The sequence below is a fragment of the Oncorhynchus gorbuscha genome, linkage group LG21 (genome assembly GCF_021184085.1).
Source record: "Oncorhynchus gorbuscha isolate QuinsamMale2020 ecotype Even-year linkage group LG21, OgorEven_v1.0, whole genome shotgun sequence".
NCBI classification, from domain to species: Eukaryota; Metazoa; Chordata; class Actinopteri; order Salmoniformes; family Salmonidae; genus Oncorhynchus; species Oncorhynchus gorbuscha.
The window spans coordinates 47076019-47101191 of NC_060193.1; the positions used below are offsets into that span (position 1 = coordinate 47076019).

The window sequence follows — 25173 nt, forward strand, 5'->3', positions numbered from 1 at the left end:
GGTTAGGTTCTGGTTACGGGTTAAGGACAGGTTAGGTTCTGGTTACGGGTTAAGGACAGGTTTGGCTCTGGTTATGGGTTAAGGACAGGTTTAGTTCTGGTTACGGGTTAAGGACAGGTTGGGTTCTGGTTACGGGTTAAGGACAGGATGGGTTCTGGTTACGGGTTAAGGACAGGTTAGGTTCTGGTTACGGGTTAAGGACAGGTTTGGTTCTGGATCGAGGAAGTTCATGAGTTGTATCGATCTATTCCTTCACTATCAACGTCACTGTACCAACTTTAGTATTGTTACAGACTAACTTACAAAAAATAGTACTGTGTGTTCAGTCTTAGCAAACATCGTAATATTTCCCCCCCTGAAACATTATGCTGAAGGCAATAAGGGGGAGGTAAGACAACGAAGTCAATGCTCTGAGGACAATAACAAAGATCTTCAATGCCAGGGCGAGTGATGACACAACGGTGGGGAATCCAGAACATGTTACACAACATCTAGGATAAACCTGTCATCTCCTTTCAACCTTCTACCTTAATGCCTGAGATTTACGTCAGCCTCACCACTATACTGTAGTTAACACTGTTCCCGGACAGCTACTGTCCTGTAGGGTTTCATGCCAACCTTAATCTAGCGCACCTGATTCTAATAATTATCTGGTTGATTAGATGAATCAGGTTAGTTACAACTGTGGTTGGAGCAACAAACTACAGGAACAGGGTTGGAGAGACCTGGACTAGAGACAAGACCCACAGTCAGGTACTTTAATTTGCTCATTCTGCCTATGGTGAGGGTGTGTCCTGCCCACTATAAAGGCCTCTGCCTCCTTTAGCCAGACCACAACCAATCGTCTCAATCAGTTCCACTGCAGACAAAAAAAGAGTGTTGGACCCCTGACTGAAAAAGCTTTTTTTCTCCCTCCCAACACAGTGTACTGTCCACTGGATCTGACTATCCTGACTTTCATCCAGAGTAACAATCCCCACTGTGATGGTCCTTACTCCTGCTTTGAGAGGTCTGGTGAAGGACTCACCTGTCCTGCCACTGCCAGTCTCAGCCTCCTCTCCTGCACTGTTCACATGAACGGGGCCCAAATGACTCAAATAGAGGCTTCACAATACACATCACTTCTTCTTGGTGTCTTCATTTTTAAACCATAGTTAACAAGGACATGTTTTATGTTTTAACTTGTCAAAGCAAGTAAAAAAACTGAATAGAAACCTTTAAAATCCTCAAAAGAGAGCAATGAATGAACCAATTTGGTAAAGAATCTAATCCCTTCCTCCTTCCTCTTCCGTAGCACAATCAAATGGATTATGTGATTTTGTGGGTCTGCGACTGTCAAAACACCTACGACTGTTTCTGCCAGAGCCATATTTGACTAACACGATAACACCTTATGGCCGCTAACGGAAGCCTTGTTACCAGGAAACAATGTGGTCTATGTGTTCTAATAGGGGCAGACAGTGGATGTGTCCCTAATTACACCCTTTTCCCTTTATAGTGCACTACATTTGGTCTCTGGTCCAAAGTAGTGCGCTATATAGGGAATAGGGTGCCACTTGGGACAAAGGCAGTAAGTACCCAGCGTTCACCAGTCAGTGGGGGAGCTCTACAGACTGCAAGGCACAGTCAGGGAAAGAGGATAATTGAGGTCCTTGCCGTACCGTCTAAAACCAGACCGAGGAACAATCCTGTTGCTACTCCACATCAAAACAAATACAATTGTATTGATTAAAACATTGTCTCTTTTAATCACATGATTTATCACAACTATTTCTGACTGAATTGTGTATGTGTATAATATTGTACCTGGATGTCAAGAGCCCTTAAAAGTTCAAGAATACATTTTCAATATGATCAAATAAACAGCAACAGTGCATAATTTACAAAGAAACACATTCAATGACACCAGCAATACAAATGACATGTAAAACATATTTAATGTAATCAGTTTTCAAACTCCCTTTGGAGTGATTGCAAGGCAATGACTAAAGTCAAGTGTGTTGCAAGTACATCCTCAAAAGAGAGAGAGAGAGAGAGAGAGAGAGAGAGAGAGAGAGAGAGAGAGAGAGAGAGAGAGAGAGAGAGAGAGAGAGTGTGTGTGTGCTCCCAATTACTGCTACTCTACAGGAGCAGTATTCACTGAATACAACGCAAACGCACAGTGACTGTAAATTAAAGGTGCTTTTTTGTTATCAACTCTAGTACAACCATTAGGTATAACAATGTTACGAATCAATGTATGATCAATGTAATGACATATTTTAAAGGTGCAATCTGCAGTTCAAACAATAACAAAGTGACCATCCATCCATGATACCGAAATGATAGTTTCAACCACAATGACGCTATACAGCGTTTGTTTACAATTACATTGTTTACAAACAATGGAGTGAAACAAGCTTATATTTGGGGTTCTGATGGGGAATGACAGGTCATGATGCATTTATAAATGATATTCTTCAAGAGTCAATGGGGTGTAAACTGAGTAAACAAAACATTAAGAACACCTGCTCTTTCCATGACAGACTGACCAGGTGAACCCAGGTGAAGGCGATCGATGTCACTTGTTCCGAGGTTCTGAGGAGGGGGTTCTCATACGAACGACATAGTTTCATCAAAACGGCTATTCCCGTGTTACGTCACATCACTTCTGCTTCAATGCTTCAAATACTAAAAGGGATATGGCCAAAAAATCACAAGTGCTCATCAGAGTGGAAGGCAGGATTGTCCCTGGCCTGAGAGCTACTCCGATTGTCCCCTGGGTCTGTGGGACACAGTATGGATAATGTCCCAACACGTGACCCATCAAAGTGTCGTGCCTCTGGACCAGAAGGCTCCACTCTGGGTCCCATCTTGACAGGGAACCTATAGAGGATGAAGATAACTCCACTGACGATCATCATGAACGACCCTACGATCCCGACCCCGATCCCTGCCCCAGCGTTCTGGGTCACAGGTGCAGGGGGCATGTGGAAGTTCGACGGGAACGCAATCGTTTGATTGGTCACCACCGAGTTCAAGTTCCACAGGAGAGGTATGAGAAAACACACAGCGGACAACAAGCACAGAGTACCAGCCACTGCGAACGCACGGCGGATAGGCGTCGGCTTCTCCGGTCCAAAATAGACGCTCCTGAGGGCGTAGACTGCGGCGGCGTTCCCACAGAACCCCACGACCAGCCCTAGCAGAGTGAGCACCTGGGCCGTGGCGACCTCCGGGGGCGTGAAGGAGTCGGACAGCGCCATACTCTGACAATACATGACCCTGAACCCAGAGGTCACGAGTGTATGGCTATAGAAACACACCCTCCAGAGACCGACCCAGGCCTCTCCTGAGGTGATGAAGGTCAAGTCGGCCACCTGCCAGACCCTCCACTGGATGAGTCCAAGGGTCACCGCGGTAAGGGCCCAACCCACGGTGCTCAACCACAGGCAGACGAACTGAGGGTGAGCCGTGTGAACCAGGTATGCCATATCACAACACACAGAGAGCTTCACCTTAAACGGACAGCCAAGATAATCCACCGACAGTCCTCTTTGTCTGCCCACAGACAAACAACATCTTCTGATCAGATGAACTGAAGCCCCGTCATCTCAACAGAGCTCATCTCAGAGAGCTGCCGTATTGAATGAACAGCAATCTATTAAATGATCCTCTTTTTCACCCTCAGACTTCGGACTCACACCTCATATTAAGGAAGAGGCTTGGATACGTTGTCGTTTTCCCAGATCCGGTCCCTTTCCCAAAGCACCTGCTTCCCTCAGAGGTAAAAAAAAAAGAAGCATGGATCTGGTGAGAGCAGGCAGCTAAACAACACACCTGTGAATGTGAAGAGCCTCAACACAATGCATACTTGAGGAGGAAAGACAAAAAGTGAGAGAACAATGACTGAGGCAACTGTTGCCATGACACAGTCTACAAACAGGGAAATTACAATGGGGATTAAATGCAGTGGCTCGGGACGCATTAATTAGATGTTGTCAATGGGCTATATGTCCCCATTTGAACTACCTCAAAGGCTGTAGTATGACCCAGGTTTATTGCATGCCATAAAGTAACACAATCAACATTTGTAAGAGTATGATGAATGTGGGATAGTAACAGGGAATTTATATGTCATAACTGAGGTTGGTGTTAAAATGAACAAATTAGACAGATGCAGTAAGGGGAAGGGGGTTACCTAGTCAGTTGTACAACAGAATTCCTTCAACTGAAATGTGTCTTCTGCATTTAACCCCTCAGAGGTGCAGGGGGCTGCCTTAAATCGACATCCACGGCGCCCGGGGAACAGTGGGTTAACTGCCTTGCTCAGGGGCAGAAGAACAGATGTTTACCTTGTCAGATCGGGGATTCGATCCAGCAACCGTTCAGTTACTGGCCCAACGGTCTAACCACTAGACTACCTAACCAATAACAGCATTTGAAAACATTGATTGAATATAATACACAGTGGGTTAAACCACATGGTAAACCTTTAGAAAACCTTGACTAATGTCACTAAACACCGTAATCCCCACGTCTACATTGAGCGCCCAAGAAAATCTAGCAGAACCTAATCTGCCTCGTCCAAAAACTGCCTTTATAAAAATCAACTGTGTGACGTAAATTGCCGGACCAAAGCATGCTAGATCGGTAAGCAAACACACAGGGTGTGTTGATGAATCAAAAACAAACTGACATCTGACAAAACAACACATTACCTCTGTTAGTTCTGACAGGTTAGTAGTGATGAGCGCTACAGATCAGTAAGTAGTCAGTGTGCCGGGGCCATCAATCGTCCTGGGTTCATTTTTTTATACCACTGTAAACAAGACCGACGCTTCCTCATCTTGTACTACATGAAGTCACAGTCATAACATCTCTGTGAATGATTGACTCCTCTATTGCTATTCACCAGAAAGAGGAACGGGAAGGCGGGGCTAATTAACAGATCCTACATCAGGCCACACTTAAAACCCTGCCATTTCTTGGCTTAGTCATTGCTGTTATGGCCACTGGCCAGTCGGGTAATAAGCTCACAAACACCAAGACCTTCAGTCATACTGTTTATTGTCTTCAAATTGATGAGAGAGTACAATGCATGTATGGTTATACAAAGCATGGACATACAAATCCTTTAGTGTTCACAGTGGCAGACGCCCAGGCACAACGTCAGGTTGAGATAGGTCCCTAAACAGGGGAATTCTGGGACTATAAAAAGTGCTAATTCGGTCTTTGATTTTAAGATACATTTATTGGTAAATTGCACCTTCCGCTTTTAACCCAACTCCTCCAAAAGGAAGCTGAAAATACACATGCATGTTTTGGAGTGGTGCAGGGGTCTGCCACACTGGGCACCCAGGGAGCTGTTGTTGTGGGGGAGGGGGTTAAGTGCCTTGCTCAAGGGCAAAATGGCATGCAATGGCATCTAGGATTTGATTCCAGCAACTGGCAACCCTCTGGTTTCCTGGCTCACCTCTATAACCAGGTTACCTGCTGCCCAGAACTGATTTCAAACCTTTAATGACCTTTTTATACTTTTGGAATTAAAAAAGACCAGTAACCCATCAACCCCAGCACATGAGTAAGAAATAAACATTGTCAAGGAACACCATACTATTGTACGGGAAGTGGGGCCTGAGAACAAGATTGGTTGAAAACATACATCTGTGCTGTAGCTATTAGTGGTGTGTGTAATATGATGAAAGACAAGTACTGTTTGGGCAAATATGAAAACAACTTTATACTTCTCAACCAAACCAGCACTGTCCCATTGAGGAAAATCCCTGTTAATGATCTAATTATAAAACCTATACTTCACAATAAGAATATGTATATATCATTTGTATTGGAATTAACTACAACGTAGGTTTATAGGTGAGTTTACCTGGAATGTCAAGTCATCTGTAAATATTTAAAAGGCTACAATAAATTACTAAAATCATCTTTCAAACACGCATGATATAAAACAGACGCTCCGCCTCGTCTTGAGAATCATTTGAGAGCATAGGCCTCACCAACATCCCTGAATCAAACACGTTTCATCAATCTTGATGAATTTCCTCGAAGGAGCTACTTTAAATCCAGAAACGGGGTGTTTCTTTAGCACAGAAAAACAGCTGCTGTCTGTACTGTGGAACTGAAATGTAACAGGCTTCATTCAAGTCAGTCAGTCAATGACCACAAAGCACACAGAGAATCCTCCATCATATCCAAGTCCAATAGCACCTCTGAGGCCCTCTAGTGGCCAGTCTGTGTCAGTACACCACATTACCTGTGTGGCCATTGTCAGAAGGAATAGACTAAATGAGACCCCTGGGACGTCACAACTGATGTCACCCTATTGAAGTTGAAAGGTTAAGGTAGGGGTTAAGGTTAGGGTAGGGGTTAAGGTATGGACGTCCCAAGGATCTCGGATTGCACTAGCAATCGTCAGAACAGCAGCCTCTGCTCCAACAATAAACTATCCAGCAGACATTTCAGCTGCTCCTCTCCCAGTTTGATCTTGTCGTCCAGCTTGCGCTGCTCGATGATGAGGGCTGACTTCATCTTGACAAAGTGCTGGTAGTCTGCCAGGCTCTCGTGGCTGAGGTGAACAGCCATGATGCTGTAAACCAGGCGCTCCCGCCGGTCAAGGTTCTCCTTGAGCTCTTTGGCGTCTTCGTGTTGTCTGATCAACAGCTTCCTCTTCTCTGACAGGGTGCGCTGAGAGAGGGAGGGCAGACAGAGTGGGCAGATCAGTAATAATAATAATAATAATAGGAGGGATACTAAAAAAATGCAGGCAACAACTTCCTGATTAACTTACAGTACACACATCAATTAATGTTGAACATGAATATTGTAAGTTGGTAAATGCAAACATCCCTTTAGTCTGGTGTGTAATACCACTATAGCTCTGAGCTAATGAGGATGAGTGTTAACCATCTAATCCTGCGTCACAAGCAGCATGGGGAGTGAGCAATGTCTTGCCTTAACCTCCACCCTAACCCCTACCTTCTCTTCCGGTGTGGTGTCTTCCTCCAGACTGTTGAGCGCGTTCTCCACCCTGGCCAGTCGGCCGGACAGGGAGAGCAGCAAACTGACCACCTTGTCCAGATCTCCCACGAACATCCTGAACTTGTCCAGCTCGTTGGGCTTGCAGACCCTCTGCACCACGGCCTCCACCTCGTCCCCCAGAGAGTTGTTATCGTGGAGGTCCTCCTGAAGGTTCTCCCTGGCCTCGCGCAGCACCTGCAGCTTCTTACCCAGGCTGTCAATCAGCTCTTGCTGTAGGGAGAAAGACAGGGACGGATGAGGAGATGACATTCAAGAGAGCCATTTCACATACTGGATAGTACTTGAAGCCCTATCAGACCTGCCAACCCTGTCCAACTTACCAGAAAATTGGAGATTCAACTTGTGCGCATAGCACAGGCCAAATTGCCCCTTCAACCTCAAGAGGCTGAAGAAATTTGGCTTGTCACAGAAAGCACTCACAAACTTCTACAGATGCACAATCGAGAGCATCCTGTCGGGCTGTATCACCGCCTGGTACGGCAACTGCTCCGCCCACAACCGTAAGGCTCTCCAGAGGGTAGTGAGGTCTGCACAACGCATCACCGGGGGCAAACTACCTGCCCTCCAGGACACCTACACCACCCGATGTCACAGGAAGGCCATAAAGATCATCAAGGAGAACAACCACCCGAGCCACTGCCTGTTCACCTCGCTATCATCCAGAAGGCGAGGTCAGTACAGGTGCATCAAAGCAGGGACCGAGAGACTGAAAAACAGCTTCTATCTCAAGGCCATCAAACTGTTAAACAGCCACCACTAATATTGAGTGGCTGCTGCCAACATACTGACTCAACTCCAGCCACTTTAATAATGGAAATTAATGTAAAAATGTATCACTAGCCACTTTAAACAATGCCACTTAATATAATATAATGTTTACATACCCTACATTACTCATCTCATATGTATATGTATATACTGTACTCTATCATCTACTGCTGTCACACCCTGGTCGAAGGATGTATGTTTGTCTTCATTTATTTGGTCAGGCCAGGGTGTGACATGGGTTTATTTTGTGGTGTGTTTTTGTATTGGGGTTTTAGTAGGTATTGGGATTATGGCTGAGTAGGGTTGTCTAGGAAAGTCTATGGTTGCCTTGAGGCGGTTCATAATCAGAGGCAGGTGATTTTTGTTGTCTCTGATTGGGAACCATATTTAGGCAGTCATATTCTTTCGTGGGCGATTGTTCCTGTTTTTGTGTTTGCACCAGAAAGGGCTGTTTTGGTTTTCGTTATTTTTGTAGTTTCTGTATGTATAGTTTTTCCTTCATTAAAATATCATGAATCATCATCTCGCTGCATTTTGGTCCGATCCTTGTTCTACCTCTTCGTCAGAGGAGGAGATAGAAGAGAGCCGTTACAACTGCATCTTTATGTAATACATGTATCACTAGCTACTTTAAACTATTCCACTTTATGTTTATATACCCTACATTACTCATCTCATATGTATATACTGTACTCAATACCATCTACTGCTTCTTGCCTATGCCGTTCTGTACCATCACTCATTCATATATCTTTATGTACATATTCTTTATCCCCTTACACTTGTGTGTATAAGGTAGTAGTTGTGGAACTGTTAGGCTAGATTACTCGTTGGTTATTACTGCATTGTCGGAACTAGAAGCACAAGCATTTCGCTACACTCGCATTAACATCTGCTAACCATGTGTATGTGACAAATAAAATTTGATTTAGTGCCAAGATGTTTATATTCATTTTGATTATACTTTTGTAATGCTCTTTGTGACGTGGATCATAATTACAGTCCATCAGGTTGCGTGATCCTCGTCATGTTACGTGGAAAATACAACTAATGGGACGCAGTATTAAATGTACATCACGCTCGCACAAATGTGACCAGTTATTTGTCGTATTTGCATTTCATTTCTTTCACTCGCAAATGCGAGTGAACTGCTGACACTTCACAGCCCACTGAACATCCATCTTATGTTCACTAACGTTAGCTTGAAACAATTAGTGTTCACCTTCCCACAACACACCGAGTCGAAAAGGGATTTGTCCATGTGTTTACGTACAGCTGACAGTCTTCAAACTCAGCATCACAACAAACAGGAGAGGCAGACCCCAGGTAGCTACGTCCAATAATGATGTATTCATCTCCATGTCTGTTGACACAAACTCTGTACATGTCTGTGTGTTGCAGCTCGAGAATCGGGATGTTAGATTTACTCAGTGGATTTATTTTTATTCAAATGTATAAAATCAGGCCCTATTCATTTCTGTATACTTTTAACTTCGATCTCATACCCGTGTACATGGACAGGTAATTGCATAGTTGGTAAGCAAAATGCGTGCATGTTGACAGGTCTGCATTATTCCCAAATCCTGGTCCTGGAGAACTGCAGAACAGCAGGTTGTCTTGGCTCAGCATTCAACTAATCAAAGTGATGAAGATCAGTTGAATCGGGTATTACGACGACATCTGCAGTCCTGTGACTCTCCGGGAGCTGGATTGATGATCAGTGATTGATATGGCATGAAACAGTCAGTAATAATAATATATTTTATATTTATTGTCACATACACCAGACAGCTGCAGTGAAATGTGTGGTTTTAGAGCAGGGCTCTTCAATCTTGTTCCTGGACAGCTACTGTCCTGTAGGTTCTCACTCCAACCTTAATCTAGCAGACCTGATTCAACAATTAGCTGGTTGATTAGATGAAATCAGGTTAGTTTACAACTGGGGTTGGCGCAAAACCCTACCGGAGGATAGCTCTCCAGGAACTGGGTTGGAGAAACCGGTTTTACAGGGTCAGTATACTACGCTGTGTCTCTGTACCTTCTTGCTGGCCAGGTCGATGTCCAATTCGTCCTCGGAGTCTTCCTCCAGCTCCTCCTCTTGCATGTCCTTCATCTTGTTGAGCAGCTCAGCCTTGGGGGCAGATGTACTGTAGTAGGTGGAGCTGGTCACCAGGGCCCCTGTGGCAGCAGACACGCCCCCCTCCTCTCTCCTGGAAGGGATGGAGACAGACAGAAAGCAGAGGGTTATTTAACCAATAAGGCCCAAGGATATATGGTATATGGCTAATATACCACGCCTAAGGGCTGTTCTTAAGCACAACACGAAGCGGAGTCCCCGGATACAGCCCTTAGCCGTGGTATATTGGCCATATACTCCAGAGGTGCCTTATTGCTATTATAAACCGGTTACCAACATAAATATAAAAGTTGTTTTGCGTCATTATTATCTGATACACACGTCGGGAATTCTGTTTTAGCCAATCAGCATCCAGGAGCCAAACTACTGTGGCAGACCAGGGGGTTTGGTCAAGACGTTTACCCAGACCAGACACGGACAGAGAAGGATTAGCTCAGTTTCAAGAGTTTATTTAAATAATAGATCAAAAAGAAAAGGATAGGTCTCCCCCATGAGACCCTCTCCGGGATAGGATCATCGGGGTTCTGAGTCTGGCTGTATCCTGTCGGGCACAAAACTCAACTCAATCTTGTTACCTCAACTGTCAACAATAACACGGGAGACAGTCCTTCCTTCCTTCCTTCCTTCCCTCCTTCCCTCCTTCCTTCCCTCCTTCCTTCCCTCCCTCTGTGCTGCCCTTCTGGCAGCTTTATGGGCCTTGCACAGCTGGTGAGAAATCCACCCTTGATTACTCACCAGCTCCCAATCAGCCCCAATTAGTCCTGGCCGGAGAGCCCGTCGAGACCTGGCACGTCCACCAGATGGAGCCATCGCCTCGTGATGTATACTCCATCTGTTACCAGGCCTCGACGAGTCTCCCCCTGGTGGCTGACCTGCTGTACGCCACACTACCCAGTATAGAACTCTGGTTATTAGTACTGTATATTCCCTATGTAGTGCAATACTACTGAGAAGAAAGTAGGCAATAGGATGTCACGTGAAATGCAGGAGGTGACAGCTCAGTATCGACGGGGCCAGAGCAACTCCTACAGTTCTAAAATCTCAGAGAGGTCGGTTCAAATTGTAGGTAAAATGGAAGGTTTGTGCCCCTCTTCCATTGTATTCAGTTGTAGTCTGTGGTTTAATAAAGCGCCAACAGGGGGCATCTGTGTAAAGTGTTTAGAACTGAAATAAGGTGTTTTTGTCATGTATACATTTCCCTCTACTCATCCTCTCAATGGAAAGAAATATAAAAACACAACACCATAATGTGTTGTTTTTTTAAACTCATCTGAACAAACACCTCTGAAGTGGGAGAGGAAGTCAGTCTGATAAAAACGCAATTACAACAAAAATACACAGCACCATGTGTGATTATCTAGATGATGTTATGACTACCAGTAAATGCTCAGTTAATTTGTTCATAAATGTTATACTTCTGCACTGCCAGATCCCATTCCCAGTCAGCTCACCCGTCATCCGTGCCCCTGGGCAGCAAACACTGTTTGGGGGAGAATTTCCTCCTCTGGTGCCCCCCATCCAAGATCTGCTCCCCCTGGGGGAAGATCCCCCCCATCAGATCCATGGTGGTCTTCATCTTACTCTGGTCCAAGATGTCCACCAGGGACTTATCCTTGTCCATGATGTCTCTGACCAGCTCCTCTCTCTTCACATCTTCCTCCGAGCTACTCTTCTGAGGCTGCTGGGGACCCATGACGGCGATACTGGAGGGGCCGTTGGTCTGAGATCGCCCAGGGGACAGGGCCTCTTCTGGGGCTACAGGGAGGGTTGGGTCCCTGGGGGGACTCTGGGGCCCATGGCGTGTGTAGGGGGTGTAGGCACGGAACAGGGAGTAGGGCTGCAGCTCAGGGGAGGGCAGGCTGGTCGGTAAGGGCGGGGGAAAGTCGGGCCCCTCTGAAACTCCAGGGGCCCCATTTCTCTCGCTGTGCAGCAGGTACTGGCGGCTCTCCCTCTGTGTGGTGCTCTCAGCATGGACGATCTTCACAGGGACCTTCTTCCCTACACTGCTCATCTCCATCACAGCGTTGGTCCTGTTCTCTGGCCTGTAGAGACAACAGTAACTAGTCTTAACTTACAGCTATCAAATGTATTATGAGAAAAATGAGTGATAGATGTTGTCACTTAAAAATGACACAAATGATTGTTATGAACACATTCTTTAACCTTTAGTCTCCTTTCCAGCTCAGTTTACTGAAACAGAAATAGGATTTTATGTCAGGAGCGAGTGACATCTACCACATCTACCATATACAAGCTTACAGTCCATGTTACTGACTGACAGTGGACAGGTTGAGTCACTGGTAATTAGAGGGATGGAACGGCGCCGTCGACTCAAAGGTCATGCAGTCAGTCAATCATATGACCAAATAAGATGACAGCCTTCTTTCTCCAGGCTTAATGTCCTGGTTACTGTAGCAAGAATACTGTGTGTGCCCCAATGCTGAGCAGCTGAAACCAAATCACTGGGAAATGGATCATAGGAAAACCATTCTGCATTCTGGTCTGTGGCACATCACACACCATGTAATTACAAACAATCTACCATAGCCTCCTCTATCATAGCCTCCTCTACTACGACAAAGACATGAGACTTCCAATCGCGCTGCCTCGCGCTACAGAATCAGGAGAGAGGTTCCTGCGACTAGGGGCCGTTCTGGCTTTACTGTAAGTAAAGCAACACAGGACAGGGCAACAATCCCCAGTTTGTTACGTAAGGCAGTACAGTAGGTTGAGGGGGAGCTGAGGAGACGGGCATAAGAACGCCAGTTAAGCTGCTTAACGCTTACCTGCTCTGGGCTTCATCCTGCACAGACACAGAGACAGGGGGCTGGTCCGTCAGCCTCTGTGGAGGAAACTGAGGAGAGGGAGAACTAGTCCCACCTGAGGAGGGAACCGTCAGACTGGCAGGCTGGTAGGAGAAAAAAGGAGAGTGGGAAGAGGGGGAGGGGGGCGGCTCTAGTGTTGAATCAGCTGCTCCCTCCTCTGTGCCCAGTCCAGCGGTTCTCCCAGGGGAGGGAGAGGGGAGCTGGGTGGAGCCCAAGGAGCAGGCTTGGTTTGGGGCAGGATCCAGCTCTGTGCCATGGGAGGAGCAGCTGCTGCTGGATGATGGTTCAGCCTGATGGGTGCAAGGGCCAGGCAGGAATTCCTGGGAAGACAGTCCGTAGGTGGAGGATGTGGTTGAGGGGGTTTCCAGGCCTAGGAGAGGCCACTGTGGCATGATGATGAGGCCTGTATTCTGGGGCTTGGGAGCCGCCGTTGGAGGTGGTAGTGGTTGCTCAGACACAGAGCTGTGGGTGTGGTTGGAAGGGTACGCGGAGAGGTTGTGGCCGGGGTCCGCAGAGTCACATTTGTATCTGTGGTCAGAGGGGTGAGGGAGAGGGAGGGGGGCGGGGGCGGCCACGTCTCTGCTGCTGTGTGGCTCTGTGTCGGTCAGTCTTGGAATAGACGGTTGTAGAGGCTGTGGGAAGTGGTGGAGCTGGGCTGGCTGCTCTTGGCTCTCGCTCGGCCCTCTGGCAAACAGAACAGGAGAGGCGAATATAAGACAACATACTCACACTAAGCACATATTCAACTGAAATGAGGAGCAGAGGCCTTTCTGAATTGATTTATTCACAAATTCAGCACTTACTGTACAATAAAATAAAGTAAATTAAAAGATCAACTAATCTCTGTAATAACGCCCAGGGAGCAGCGAGTGTGTTTACAACCTGAGACCGGAGTTGAATGTGATGAAACAGGATTGGTTTACACTTTTACCTGCAGCTTTACCTGGGCAGGGAAGTTCCCTCCATAACCCTGATCACCTGATAACTACACCTGGGCTGAACTGGCAATGCTCCCCACTCTCCCTAACTCAAACTGATATTGTTATTATACTGTAGCACACACTCATGTGCATGTGAGTGTATGTTACTGCACCGTCAACAGATAACGATCACCTTGAAATGTGTTCCAACAACAGGTGGATAGGATCTGAGATCAGAAACTAGAGTAGAGAAGAGAATCATGTGGAATGCTCACCTGGTGGTGTAACTGCCTCCTTGCTGGTCCTGTCTGTGGTCCAGAATTTCAACAGTCTCTCTCCATGGCACAGGGATCTTCCGAAAGAAATTGAAGAATACACTGAATTGCCATAATATAACCTTCTGCTAAAACAGCACTCTGGCCAGCTGGTTTAATGTTTTGACGACAACACGTGGACTTTTAGATCTTTAAAACAAACTCATGCATGTCTGTGCTGACGCAAAAAGGAAGTCATGCAGATCACTTCACTACCGCTACACTAAGAATCACTCGATGGAAACCCTCACCTGTGTGTAGAAGTCTTGTGAGGGAGACGATCTGGACCTCTCATGGACACAGACAGGCGTCTCCTCTGTTCCCTGGTCCAGGATGTCGTCAGCAGAGTGGTACCTCCCCTGGGTCTTTGTGTCTGAAGCCTTCCTCTGCATGTTCCAGGTAACCTGGTACTCGGTGAAGGTCCCCAGCCTCTGCTGCTCCAGTAGGGCCTGTCTGCCTGCGGGGCTGAGGGGGTCTGGGTATTTCTCCTGAGATTCTCCTGAGTGGGCTCTCCCTCTGGCCTTGCCCTCTCCGTGCTCCAAAGTGCTGGAGGTGGTGCTGGAGCTCTGCTGGCCTGACTTGTGGATGGTTGAGATGGGTCTGCAGAAGGCAGGTTTAGCAGCCATTTCAAAGATCTTCCGTCGATCTACAAACGGCTGTGCTGTTCCAACAGGATGTTCTCCCTCACCCTCCACTCCCAGCTTGTTGATCTTGTCTGGCTCGGAGAACGAGTGGACCCTCTTGTTCAGAGGGAAACGTTTGCGGCCGCCAATGCGGGAGACTATGTGTGAGTTGGGTTTGGTTAACTGAGCCTCCGACCCTGACCCGGGAGGTTCTAGGTCTCTCCTCCTAAAGGACGTGGCCTGGAGGACCCTAGCCTGAGCCTCCTTGAGGTGGTCCTTGTAGGAGGAGGAAAAGGAGCCGTCGGAGGAGGTGGACTTCCACCCCCCCGGGTCTGCCTCCTCCTCTGGCTCCTCCATCTCGCTGGGGCAGGTCAGGGTGGCAGCGCTCCGGCTTTTCTGCAGCTGGGCCCTCTTTAGCTGGATCTCGTTGCGGAGGGTGGTGGCGTATCGGTCGCTGCGTCTCGCCAGTTTGCCCGTTGCCGTGTTGTTTGTTAACGCCTCCTGTATGGCGTGGTTGGCGTCTCCCCCGCCGTTGGGTGGTGGTGCCGTAGCGGAGTGAATCTTCTCCACCAGGATCCTACTCTCCTGGGCTAGAGAATGAAGCATTGGGCTCCTAATCTCCTGGGCTAGGCTTCTACTCCCCTGAGCAAGACTGTGGAGAATGGGTGTCTTTTGAGAAGAGATCTTATGGTTCTCCTGAGAGACCCAAGGGTCTTCTCTCAGCGGTGCCGCCTTGTGGTCCTTGGGCGGACTGGGAGAGTAAGAGCTTCTAAGCTGGGCCTCTGTAGGTCTCTGGCCCTCACTCCTCCTCTCACTCTCCTCAGTGGTAGGTTTACCAGATGAGGAATTGGAGGCTGTGTGTTCGTAAAGCAGAACGTTGGCCGCTTTGACATTCCCGTTCCGCTCCTTGCTGTTGGCGTAAGGCGGCTGAGGATGATACTTGACCTTGTTGGTCTTGTGGGAGGAACTTGTGGAGCCCCTGTCGTTTGAGCCCTTAGCTAGCTCCATGTCAGCCATCCAGACCTCTGATTTGCTCTGTCTAACACGAGTCTCTGGCTGGCCTGGCTGCTTGGTTGTGATGCAGTAGTACCTGATGTGTCCTCCGCCGTCATAGTTCTGGTCGATGGTCGAGGTGGACAGGGACGTGGTGGAGGACCTCACGTGGTTCCTACTGTTACTCCGGTTGGTAGGGAGCTCCTGGAGGCTGTGGTAGTAGCTTCCAACGCTCTGCGGCTTCGGTGGATGTGGGGCAGATCTGGTCTGCAGGTAGAAAGTGCTTTCGTCGCTGTACTGCCGCTGATGGTTAGGCAGGCAAGCGAAGGGAGACTGACTCTGTCTCACGTCTTGGCTAGACAGTGAGAACAGTTTGTTTGGGTTGCTGAGCTGGTTGTGGTTGTAGTCAGGTGCACCTGCAGCTATGTTTGGGTGGAGGAAGTCTTTATTGTGAGGTGGAGGGTTGTAACTGCACCTGGGGTCTGGCCCATTCTGATTGTGAGAGATATGGTTGCCCCGGGCCCTGTAGCTGCTGTTCTCTAGGGCCTGTGGTGGAGCTCCAGGCCCCTCTGTGTAGGCAGGGTACACCTTGGTGGCAGCAAAGCTGTCATTGCGCAGGGGAGGAGGAGGAGGAGAGAGGGGGGCTGCAACCTTCCTCCTCTCTGGGACGTGCCACACAGGGCCTATGTGCGACCTGCCAGAGCCTGAGCTGGAGTAGCGGGAGCCAGGCTGCTCCTCTGGGACTGTCCTGGGGCTCTCGGAGCCTCCGTCCCCCTGGGGCAGCTGGAGGCACCGGCTGTGGCGCTGCTCACCCTGCCTTCCGACCTCACTGGTCTGAGTCTGGACCCCCTTATAGAACACGCTGCCCTCAGTCGCCTCAGTGTTGGTGAGGGCCAGAGCAGGCTCCGGGGGAGGGCTGGTAGAGGACAGGCAGCTGAAGGCTGATTCGCTCTTCCCACCAGACACTCCACCCCCAGAGAGAGGCTCAGTGCTGCGGTGGTACCTGCTGGGGGAGAGGCATCCTGGTGGGTAGGGGTGTGAGGGACGCTCTACTCTCTCCATATTCCCCACGGAGCTGAACTGGCTAGATAACTGGCGTAGATTCGAGTCGTGGTCCGCGCAGCTGGAAAGGTCTTTTGTGGATGCACTTGAAATCAATACAAGGAATTGTGTTAATAATCTGGTTAGCAGTAGCTAAGTTAGATATCTATTAGGTATTATTAACCATTTATCATGCCTTTATTCAGTGTTTTCTTGTTCTTTGATAACCAACCTACTTGTATATTTTGTATACAATGAGTGGAGATGAGAACCCGATGAGAATAATGGCTGCCCCTACCTCCGAGGAGATGGAGTAACCATAAACTCTCGGAATGTAGCGCAGACACATTCTCTAGGAACTGTGACGACCCTAACGGGCAGTGCCTGAGTAACATGGACACTAGGAGAAGGAGGTCATAGATTCTTCCAGCAGCTCACCTGACTTCATGTTTGACCTGCCACACAGTTGGAGGCTCGTTGTGACACTCTGTGGGTTCGGGGTGGTCTTCTGTGAACTTGGAGGAGTGCCATGAATGGGGCCGGGAGACGGGTTCATTCCTCCTACAGAGAGAAGGTTAAGGAAAGCATGTTATTGAAATGCAACTAATTAAAAATAGAAGGTAAAAGAAAAAAACAATTCTTTCTCATTTCAGTCTCACCCCTTGAAGCGGTTCTTCCTGATATGCATGTTGGAGAGAGGTAACAAAAATATCTAATTCAGTAAAGACAAAGTAAAATAAACCAATGTAAAATACACTACAAAAAAACTAATCTGATGTGGATTTAAAACATTTTTTTTTTTTTTTACCTCCATTGTGTAGATGATATGAACCAAAATAATGAAATATAGACCTAGACAGATACAAAGTGAGGTGTCCACTGAACAAATATGACACATGCACAAGGACCACAGACAACTACAGTACTACACGCCACGTAATGTTGGAAGCAGGATGCAATGTTGTCGATGTCACCCAGAGTGGGATTGGGTTCAAACATTGAAAGTCACAAGGGATCACTGAAGAATCGGTTTGGGATAGATAGTGTTCTGGAGGAGGTTGCTATTCCACAATACCTCATAGAGCTTCGTAATATCTTGGTGAGAAAGTTCCTGGCCACACGTTTGTCAGTTTCTGATTCTGACGGCGTGGTGGTATGTGAGACAATATCCACCATTTTCATTTTCCTGGGCATGCAGCAGAGGAACACATCAAATGTTGTAAGAATTCCAGGTCACTATCATTTTAGTCATTCAGCAGACACTCTCATTCAGAGCGGCTGACAATAGTGAGCACATACATTCTCATACTGGCCTACGAATTGAGCTACAAAGGACAGAAGATCCTCAGTATACTGTCAGCGACTGACCAACGAGAACAGTGCACCCCCTTCTGGCCAATAAGAGATGTATACTTTATATTCATTGTATGGTATGTAACACGGGTGACAGACCTTCATAATCAGTAGTTCATTAGGTCAAATCTAAGAGGTTTGATGAATCAGTCCTCAAATGCAAGAGGAAACCACCATTGCAGTAGCAATCTATGAGAAATATATGTTATTTAGAAGAACACTGAGACATAATAGAAATGACCTTTAACATGGTCTGTGTGGGGGTCATCCCACTGCCATATGGCTGTACGACGACAGACAGAGAGAGATCCCTTGAGTGTAAACAGCATGGTGTTGTCGGGGGCTTAGCCTTTTGAATCAGTTAGAAAGATGAGATCAGTGGTTTCCCACTATGTCCAAGCTGGCGTCTGTTCAACACAAACCTGGGTTCAAATATTATTTGAAATATTTCAAATACATTTAGTGTTTGCTTCAGCCTGCCTGGAGTGCTGGGTGGGTTGGAATTGCACTTTTACAGCTATTCCATTGGTTCCATTGCGCCGGGAATGCTCAGTCAAGCCCAGATAATGAATGTGAAATTATATTAAATAGTATTTGAACCCAGGTATGGTAAAACAGGGCATTTTCAGTCCCTTTTCTTCCCCCTGACAAACACCCAGTTGGCACGACCAGAATGTACTAAGACAAGACAAACACATTTTGGACTACAGATACTGTATAAGGCTAAGAACCACCCACTCAAATCCTTAACCTCTCTGATCTACGATACAAGACTCCTACATTCCATCATGGGGCCAAAGGAATGTGAAGATCCATTTTGATTGGCAGTCAGCCCCACAGGAGCTCATTCTGAAGTGGGCCATCAACATTGGCAATCTTCCAAAAGTTCAGGCACTTGGCTCATGGAGTCAAGCTAATTTATGGGAGGGAGGCTGAGGGCAACCTGAGAAGCTCTCCTCCTCAATAAGAAGAAGCATAAAGACAGAGAGCGTCACACACACACTAAGACAGACCACGTAGGCACGCACGCACATTGACACACACCCCCTCCCTTCCTCCTCTAGTCAGTCAGTGGTCCTGAGAGTGGTATGCTGCCCTAGCAGACCCCTACAGAGCTTACAATAGAAATGCAAATGGCTTTCTAGTCAGGAGTCCTTATTGTCAGGGTTACAGCTGAACTGCCACAGCTACCCAGAGGAGGGGGGGGGGGTGGAGACGTTGGGGCTAGTTTCAGAAAATCGTCCTCCGGTTTCAGTGAAAACCACATTCGAAAACAAACAGTAGTGAAACTGACCCAATTGGGTGTGAATATCTAGGCTATGCGGGCAGCACGTGTGAAAAGTGTAACCTAAACTGTAGGCTTAGATAAAAACGGAATAAATCAAAAGGAAAGCTTTGTAAATACACATGGAGGGAATTAGCATTTCAAACTAAGAGATTTATTGAAACTAAAATGTTAAGTTGCTCAGCATGGAGTTGACACAGCATTGAGAGAGGGAATTTCAATGAGCTTAATAAGAAGAAATCAAAGAAAACTTACCAAAGAATTATCAATCTTGCTGTGGCATTTCAGATGCACTCTTTTGTTGTCATGTTCTCTTTCAGCAAATAAGAACGTCTCAGAGAGCACTGATAAAGCAGGCTGAAAATGACTGCTCCGCTCTTCAGAGCCTTTCTACACCGTGCATTCCTTTGAGACACTTCAATGATTGACAAGGCACATCTACAGACCCTGGTCAGATTTTACAGCTTCTTTGGCAAAGGAGCTATCTGTGCAATGGAATTCTCCACATCCATAACTTCTGCTGCATCAGTCCAAACACAGAGATTGAGAGCTCTTCTACCCTGCTCTTCACACACACACTGACCGACACTTCATCTTGGTGTGGCTCCAACAAGTGTGTGTCCTCCCAGTGTTGTCGTCAATGGGATATTTCCTAGGGGATTGTGAGGATTTACCTCGGGAGGGGAGGGGCCAGGGTTATTGTCATGCCCAGTGTCCTTGCTGTAGATCAGTCTATGGGGCTTTCTCATTGGCTCACGTAAGATTGCTTGCATGGTCAGTCAGCACACACACTCGATATCAGTCACGCACGGAATCCTGGCATGAGACAATCAACAGGGTTTCACCTAATTGCAGTTCGCTTGGACATGTAGATTAGTTTTAAACAGTTCCCATTCCAGAGGAATCTGTAAAGCCGATTTGAAGAAAGCATCACAAAAACAGGTCATTGGCAACCAACCATTGCGCACCACACAGTTGGCGTTGGGATGTGCGCTTTATCGTAGTGACGAGACCGAGATCTCCACTTGATTAACAGAGTCATAGGTCAGCTGACAATGGAGAGAAGAACATAGAAAAACAACTGATCGTACTCTCTCGTTAGTGAACACCGCAATGGCCCTGATGGCCGAAAGACAAGGCCAAGATAACTAAACTACTTGACTTCTCAAGCCGAATGATATCAGTCATGGTGGAAAAGACAGCAACTTGATACAGACGTCGAGCAGAGATGATTTAGTCCTGCAGTCAAAGAACAAGCATCATTGACAGGTACTCCACCATTACATTCCAGAATGGCGAGGGGTTGGCGGTTGATGCATGTAAACCAAACACTGCAAGTCCCTAGACACAAATCGATCCCCATTTAAAATAACAGCAAACATTTCTAAGAGAAGAGCTATTTTACGACTGGTTCAGATAACCAGTGAAGAACCAGAGACTCTAATAAAGGACATAGAACTGTTGAATCACCACCTCGCTGGACAGAAGAACCAAACCCAAACAGAATCAGGCAATGTGCCCTGCTATGCCCAGGTCCACTGAGCCCCACTGCCTGGCGCCTGCTTTTTAAAAATGGGGGCTGAATGAAACAAGCAACACAATAGAAAAAAAGTGCCTGCATAATCACTGCTGGGCTTATCGGCTAACGGCTGGATACAGAGAGGAGACCTCGGCATCAGGCTCCACACCCACGTTACATGCCGTTCTGCTCCTACAGGGTTCAGATACCAGCCTGTAAAATAGTGGCTATAGCATGTGGCAGAGGGACGACGGTCAGTCCTCTTTACCCTCATTCTATAAAAGACATCTGATCTGATAAAGTCACCCCCAAATGTGTCAAGTGTCTGTCTCAGAGTAAATTCTTACTCTAGAGTAGAACAGTTTGTCTTTGTGTGGGAGTGGAGGTAGAGGGGAGGGGAGGCCCTCACTGTCACGTTAATGGTTCAGTGTTAATCCAGGGCTTTGCCTGAGGATGGGAGACTTCCTGCCTGACAAGAGTAAACACTATAGGATCTTCCTCTCCCTCCTCACATGTTTAGGTTGACTATACAATACCCCCTGAAGGACCATTTAACCACACAGCCCAATTCTTTTAAAAGTTGAGGAAAAGTTGAAAAGACGTGCCTTTGTTTTATTTTGGCTGTCAGCAACCCCGTTTTCAAATCTGATCACGGAAGAAGACAGAACTAGGTGTGACATGGCCAGAATAAAACAATACAGACAATTGGCATTGTGCAGCAAGATACACCACCAAAAATGACTATTTTTGAAACACTAAGAGTCCTAAAAGATTATCTTTACAGCAGATAAAGGTTCAGTGCCCTCCTTGTCCTGTGAGTCTCACTTCTAGATAACTCTTTATCACTAAAGTGAATAACAGAAAAGCATACCTGAAATGATGTCTTCAGGGAATTCCTACCCTCAATCCAGGCATATTAAGGGAGATACAATAGCAACCACCCCCAGAGCCTGGCTGTCCTCATTTGACTACACTGCCTTCCCAAAGCAGAGCTAATGAAAACAATGAGCTCTAGTGAGACAACCTATCCCAACTAGCAATGTCAACTCACCTAGGCAACATGGAACATTCCACTTTCCAAACCAAGCGGGGGGAGGCTAAATCTACAACACATTAAAAAATATATAAAAAGGAGAGTTAATACAGTAAAAGACGATCTATCCAGATACTCCAAACTATGGAGTCTACACCAGAAATAAAGCATATTATTTTACACTGGTTCGTATAGGATTTGCATAAGATTTTTTACATTGTTTACTACTTTGCCCTCTCTCTAAGCTGAGTGAGTCCATGCCTGTGGCGTTACAAGTTGTAATAGGATTCAGGCATTAAGACTCCGGAGCCAGTCAGCAGGGACCTTGTATGATGTTATGAGGCATGAGTTTATACTAAATTACTGTAAACATATTTAATTGGATTCAGATTATATTTTTTTATAATTTTTATTTAAGTCTATGCCTCAAGTGTGGCCTACTATACTACAACACACGAACAGAAAAAAACATGTTTATAAGAACACAAAAACCCCAGAGAGAAATTCGACAACACATTTTAAAAAACATTCCGATTTTCATAGAGCACTGGGAGTTACGTGAATTCACTAGGCTTATATTACATACAAAAAAGCAATTTCGTCCACTAGATGGCATGTTGTTGTGCCTCATCTACTGATCCCATCTTTTCTGCAGTTGTTTGTTCTGGTTAGCAGCAGGGAGTGTGGAAGACCAGAGCCCGGAGAGATGAAATCACATTAACAACGGAATACAACACAGAGGTGTGAACGTCTGATTGAGGAAATTCAATACTGGATGCCTAAATAAAAATCAAGGTTGATCCATCATTGGCCCCCATTCAAATCCACAGGAGGTTCACAAAGAATTCACCTAAGAATACTCTGCATGCCTTCTAGACCAGCATATGGTCATTAGCTAGTTACTGGTGGTGCCAAAGCGCAGGGGGTTGGCAGTTTGGCCATGGTCTATTCACACACACAGTGGTCTTTTCACACACAGGGGCCCTGCCTGTTGAGTGGTGACAGTCCCCTACCACCACCAGCTGTCTCGGTCTATCTACATCAGGGACAGTCAACGACACAGCCACAGCCAGGCAGCTAGACCAGCCAGCCAGGAACCTGGAATTCAAACAAAGCCCCTGGGACAGAGCGCTGGTTGGCCCTGGCTCCCCAAACAATGGCCCTAACTGGCCCTCTTTGTGTGATTGACAGGGTGCACTCACATGGAAAATGGTTCCCCTTTTGTTCCGTGGTCCCGTCTCTAATGGTATCATAGGCTAGCTAGTGTATCACACACACGTTTGTGGTCGACTGATAAACTAGAGGACAGCCTCAAATGACGCTATGGTTCTTGAGATGTGCGCAAGTAACATCATTGATTTACGTAAACTGAGGTTTACATTCAATTGTCAAGTCATTTCAGAAAACATTGGCATTGAAAGGGTAACATTCCTGAGTGATGAATGAGTCATAATGAGGAAGGGTTTGACCTGTTGTGGGGCAGTCGGAGCTGAAAGTCAATGATCAAGGGTCTGTCAATGGGATTTAAAAGTGTAAAAAGCATACGGGAAACAGAACCGATGGGTGTCTCTGGACAGAGTGATGTCTGATGATGACAGAGAGTCGAGGTAAAGTGGGCTAAAGGTCTCCCATGTTTCGAAACTTGGCATATATCTCGCTCTCTCTGCCCCTACCCTTGCCCCCTACACCCCAGATCCTCCTCTGTGCCATTTAAGAGTCATTATCTAACCCGAAATAACAACCATGACACAGAGAGAGAGAGAGAAGTCTGGAGAATGGGTCCATTGTCTTCCTCAGCCAATGAGAAGAGAGGCCCAGTCAGTCTCTAAAGGACATGCAGCCCCCCTGCCTAAGTCATGACATGGGCAGTATATTTCTGCTGTGTACAACCTAGTTGCATTCCAAATTACACCCTATTCCCTATATAGTGCACTACTTTTGACCAGAGCCCTATAGGCCCTCGTTAAAAGTATTGCACTATAGAATAGGTTGCCATTTGGGATACAATCCCAGACAGACAGCCGGCCATAGGAGCATGAGTTAAACCACAACACTGGGGCAGTAAAAGTCTGGCTTTTCTAGTGTAAATATACACTCCAAGGCACTAGATAGTGTTGCATGGTGTAGTTGTGTACTTTGTCAATATTAGAACATGAAAAATGGTTTGGTACTAGAATTTGTTATTTTCGGTACTTCTGTCAAATATCAGCGCAGCCGAACCAAACGAGAGTGTGCTAGCATACACCCTTAAAATAATAGAAAAAAAGCGACAATAGTACTGTTTCTCCATTTTGAGACGGCAGAAATGTGTCATTCATTTGATTGGGGGGGTTCAAAGAGAGCTTTGTCGCGCAATTTTACATCTATTTTTCTGTGAAATAATTTGCATGGAAACGAGTCATCTCTCTTTGTTGTTATTCGAAGACTTTATTGAAGAATCCCTACAGTTGACCAATCGCCAACGAAGGGGCGTAGACTTCAGCTCCGAACTTGCCTCCAGAAAAAAAATGTGCACCGAACGGCCTTTAAAAAAACAATTTAAATAAGAACTTGCCGAAGTCCAAAACATCACAAAATGTCATCATAATACATGCACGAACTCTACCGAACGGTTTCGGCTGTGAAGCATGCAGACGCCTTTATAACGCGAGCCCACCGTGTCTGCTCTATAGCCTGGGAGTCTGGGCTGTTAGCTCATGTTAGCTCCCCACTCATGATGCATAGAAGTTAACACACTTAAATAATGTGACACGGAATGTTGAAATGGTTAATAACTGATTCACAAAACAATCTCCATACAGGCTACAACACTACAATGCAAGAAGAAACCAGTAGCTCCCAGCTTTGACGGATAACTACACTTTCTAGATTACAGCTCAAGCTATCGTCAATTCACTGCTCTCTGGTCCTTTGTTTGAGGAATCATAATGCAAAATATGCCGATTACAAAGCAGATTGCCACCAAAACTTAAATGTTTGTGGCATGTGTGTGTGTGAGAGAGAGAGAATAGGGCTCTGATGGCCGCCCCCACTCTTGCCCAATGAATGACGTCATTACTGGTTAAAGAGACTTTTAAAGAGCACTTTAATAAAATAAGTCAATTCGATGCAAATGTTGTTCATCAGCACAATAAATGGAAGGGAAACAGATTGTCATCTGTAGCCTGATGAAATCAGCCATAACAAGCTAAATCTGGATTTGCCCAGTTTATCAAGAGATTTTCCATTCAAATAAGTTGCTATGTTGTCAGACAAAGTTAAATTGATTGAAATTATTGTATCATTTATTAATTAATGCATACATGGCCGTCTCTGAAAAATTGA

At 46.3% G+C, this 25173-nt stretch overlaps 2 protein-coding genes across 13 annotated transcripts in view; both read right to left on the reverse strand.

Moving 5' to 3' along the window:
* Window positions 1–1724: 1724 nt before the first annotated feature.
* LOC124008526 (claudin-34-like) lies at window positions 1725–4849 on the reverse strand. 3 transcript variants are annotated; one of them, XM_046319858.1, is made up of 2 exons: window positions 4701–4849; window positions 1725–4303 (listed from the first exon to the last, which is right to left on the reverse strand). In XM_046319858.1, exon 2 carries the CDS (start codon window positions 3471–3473, stop codon window positions 2694–2696), a length of 780 nt encoding a protein of 259 aa, XP_046175814.1. In that variant the 5' UTR covers window positions 3474–4303; window positions 4701–4849; the 3' UTR covers window positions 1725–2693. The 3 variants fall into 3 exon arrangements, with proteins under 3 accessions (XP_046175814.1, XP_046175816.1, XP_046175815.1); XM_046319860.1 differs by lacking the exon at window positions 4701–4849 and having other exon boundaries at window positions 1725–3754; window positions 4181–4244; XM_046319859.1 differs by lacking the exon at window positions 4701–4849 and having other exon boundaries at window positions 1725–3751; window positions 4181–4240.
* A 189-nt stretch (window positions 4850–5038) lies between these two features.
* LOC124008093 (protein Shroom2-like) overlaps window positions 5039–25173 on the reverse strand; it is a 28777-nt gene continuing 8642 nt past the window's right edge. The window contains exons 1-11 of one of the 10 annotated variants that reach the window (XM_046319036.1): window positions 21688–21826; window positions 17735–17845; window positions 17319–17336; window positions 17098–17220; window positions 14254–16765; window positions 13964–14040; window positions 12730–13452; window positions 11395–11985; window positions 9845–10016; window positions 6976–7248; window positions 5039–6684 (exon numbers count right to left, since the gene is read on the reverse strand). In XM_046319036.1, coding sequence (XP_046174992.1) covers window positions 6412–6684; window positions 6976–7248; window positions 9845–10016; window positions 11395–11985; window positions 12730–13452; window positions 13964–14040; window positions 14254–16765; window positions 17098–17220; window positions 17319–17336; window positions 17735–17841 — 4869 coding nt within the window. In that variant the 5' untranslated portion in view covers window positions 17842–17845; window positions 21688–21826 and the 3' untranslated portion in view covers window positions 5039–6411. Of the gene's footprint in view, window positions 6685–6975; window positions 7249–8623; window positions 9512–9844; window positions 10017–11394; window positions 11986–12729; window positions 13453–13963; window positions 14041–14253; window positions 16766–17097; window positions 17221–17318; window positions 17337–17734; window positions 17846–19552; window positions 20018–21687; window positions 21827–21867; window positions 21902–25173 lie in introns of those variants that run through there. The other 9 variants (XM_046319037.1, XM_046319038.1, XM_046319040.1 and 6 more) reach the window with 9 other exon arrangements.

Excerpts from the sequence above, each read along its gene's own strand:
- LOC124008526 (XM_046319858.1), bottom strand. The coding sequence starts at position 3,473 with ATGGCATACCTGGTTCACACGGCTCACCCTCAGTTCGTCTGCCTGTGG.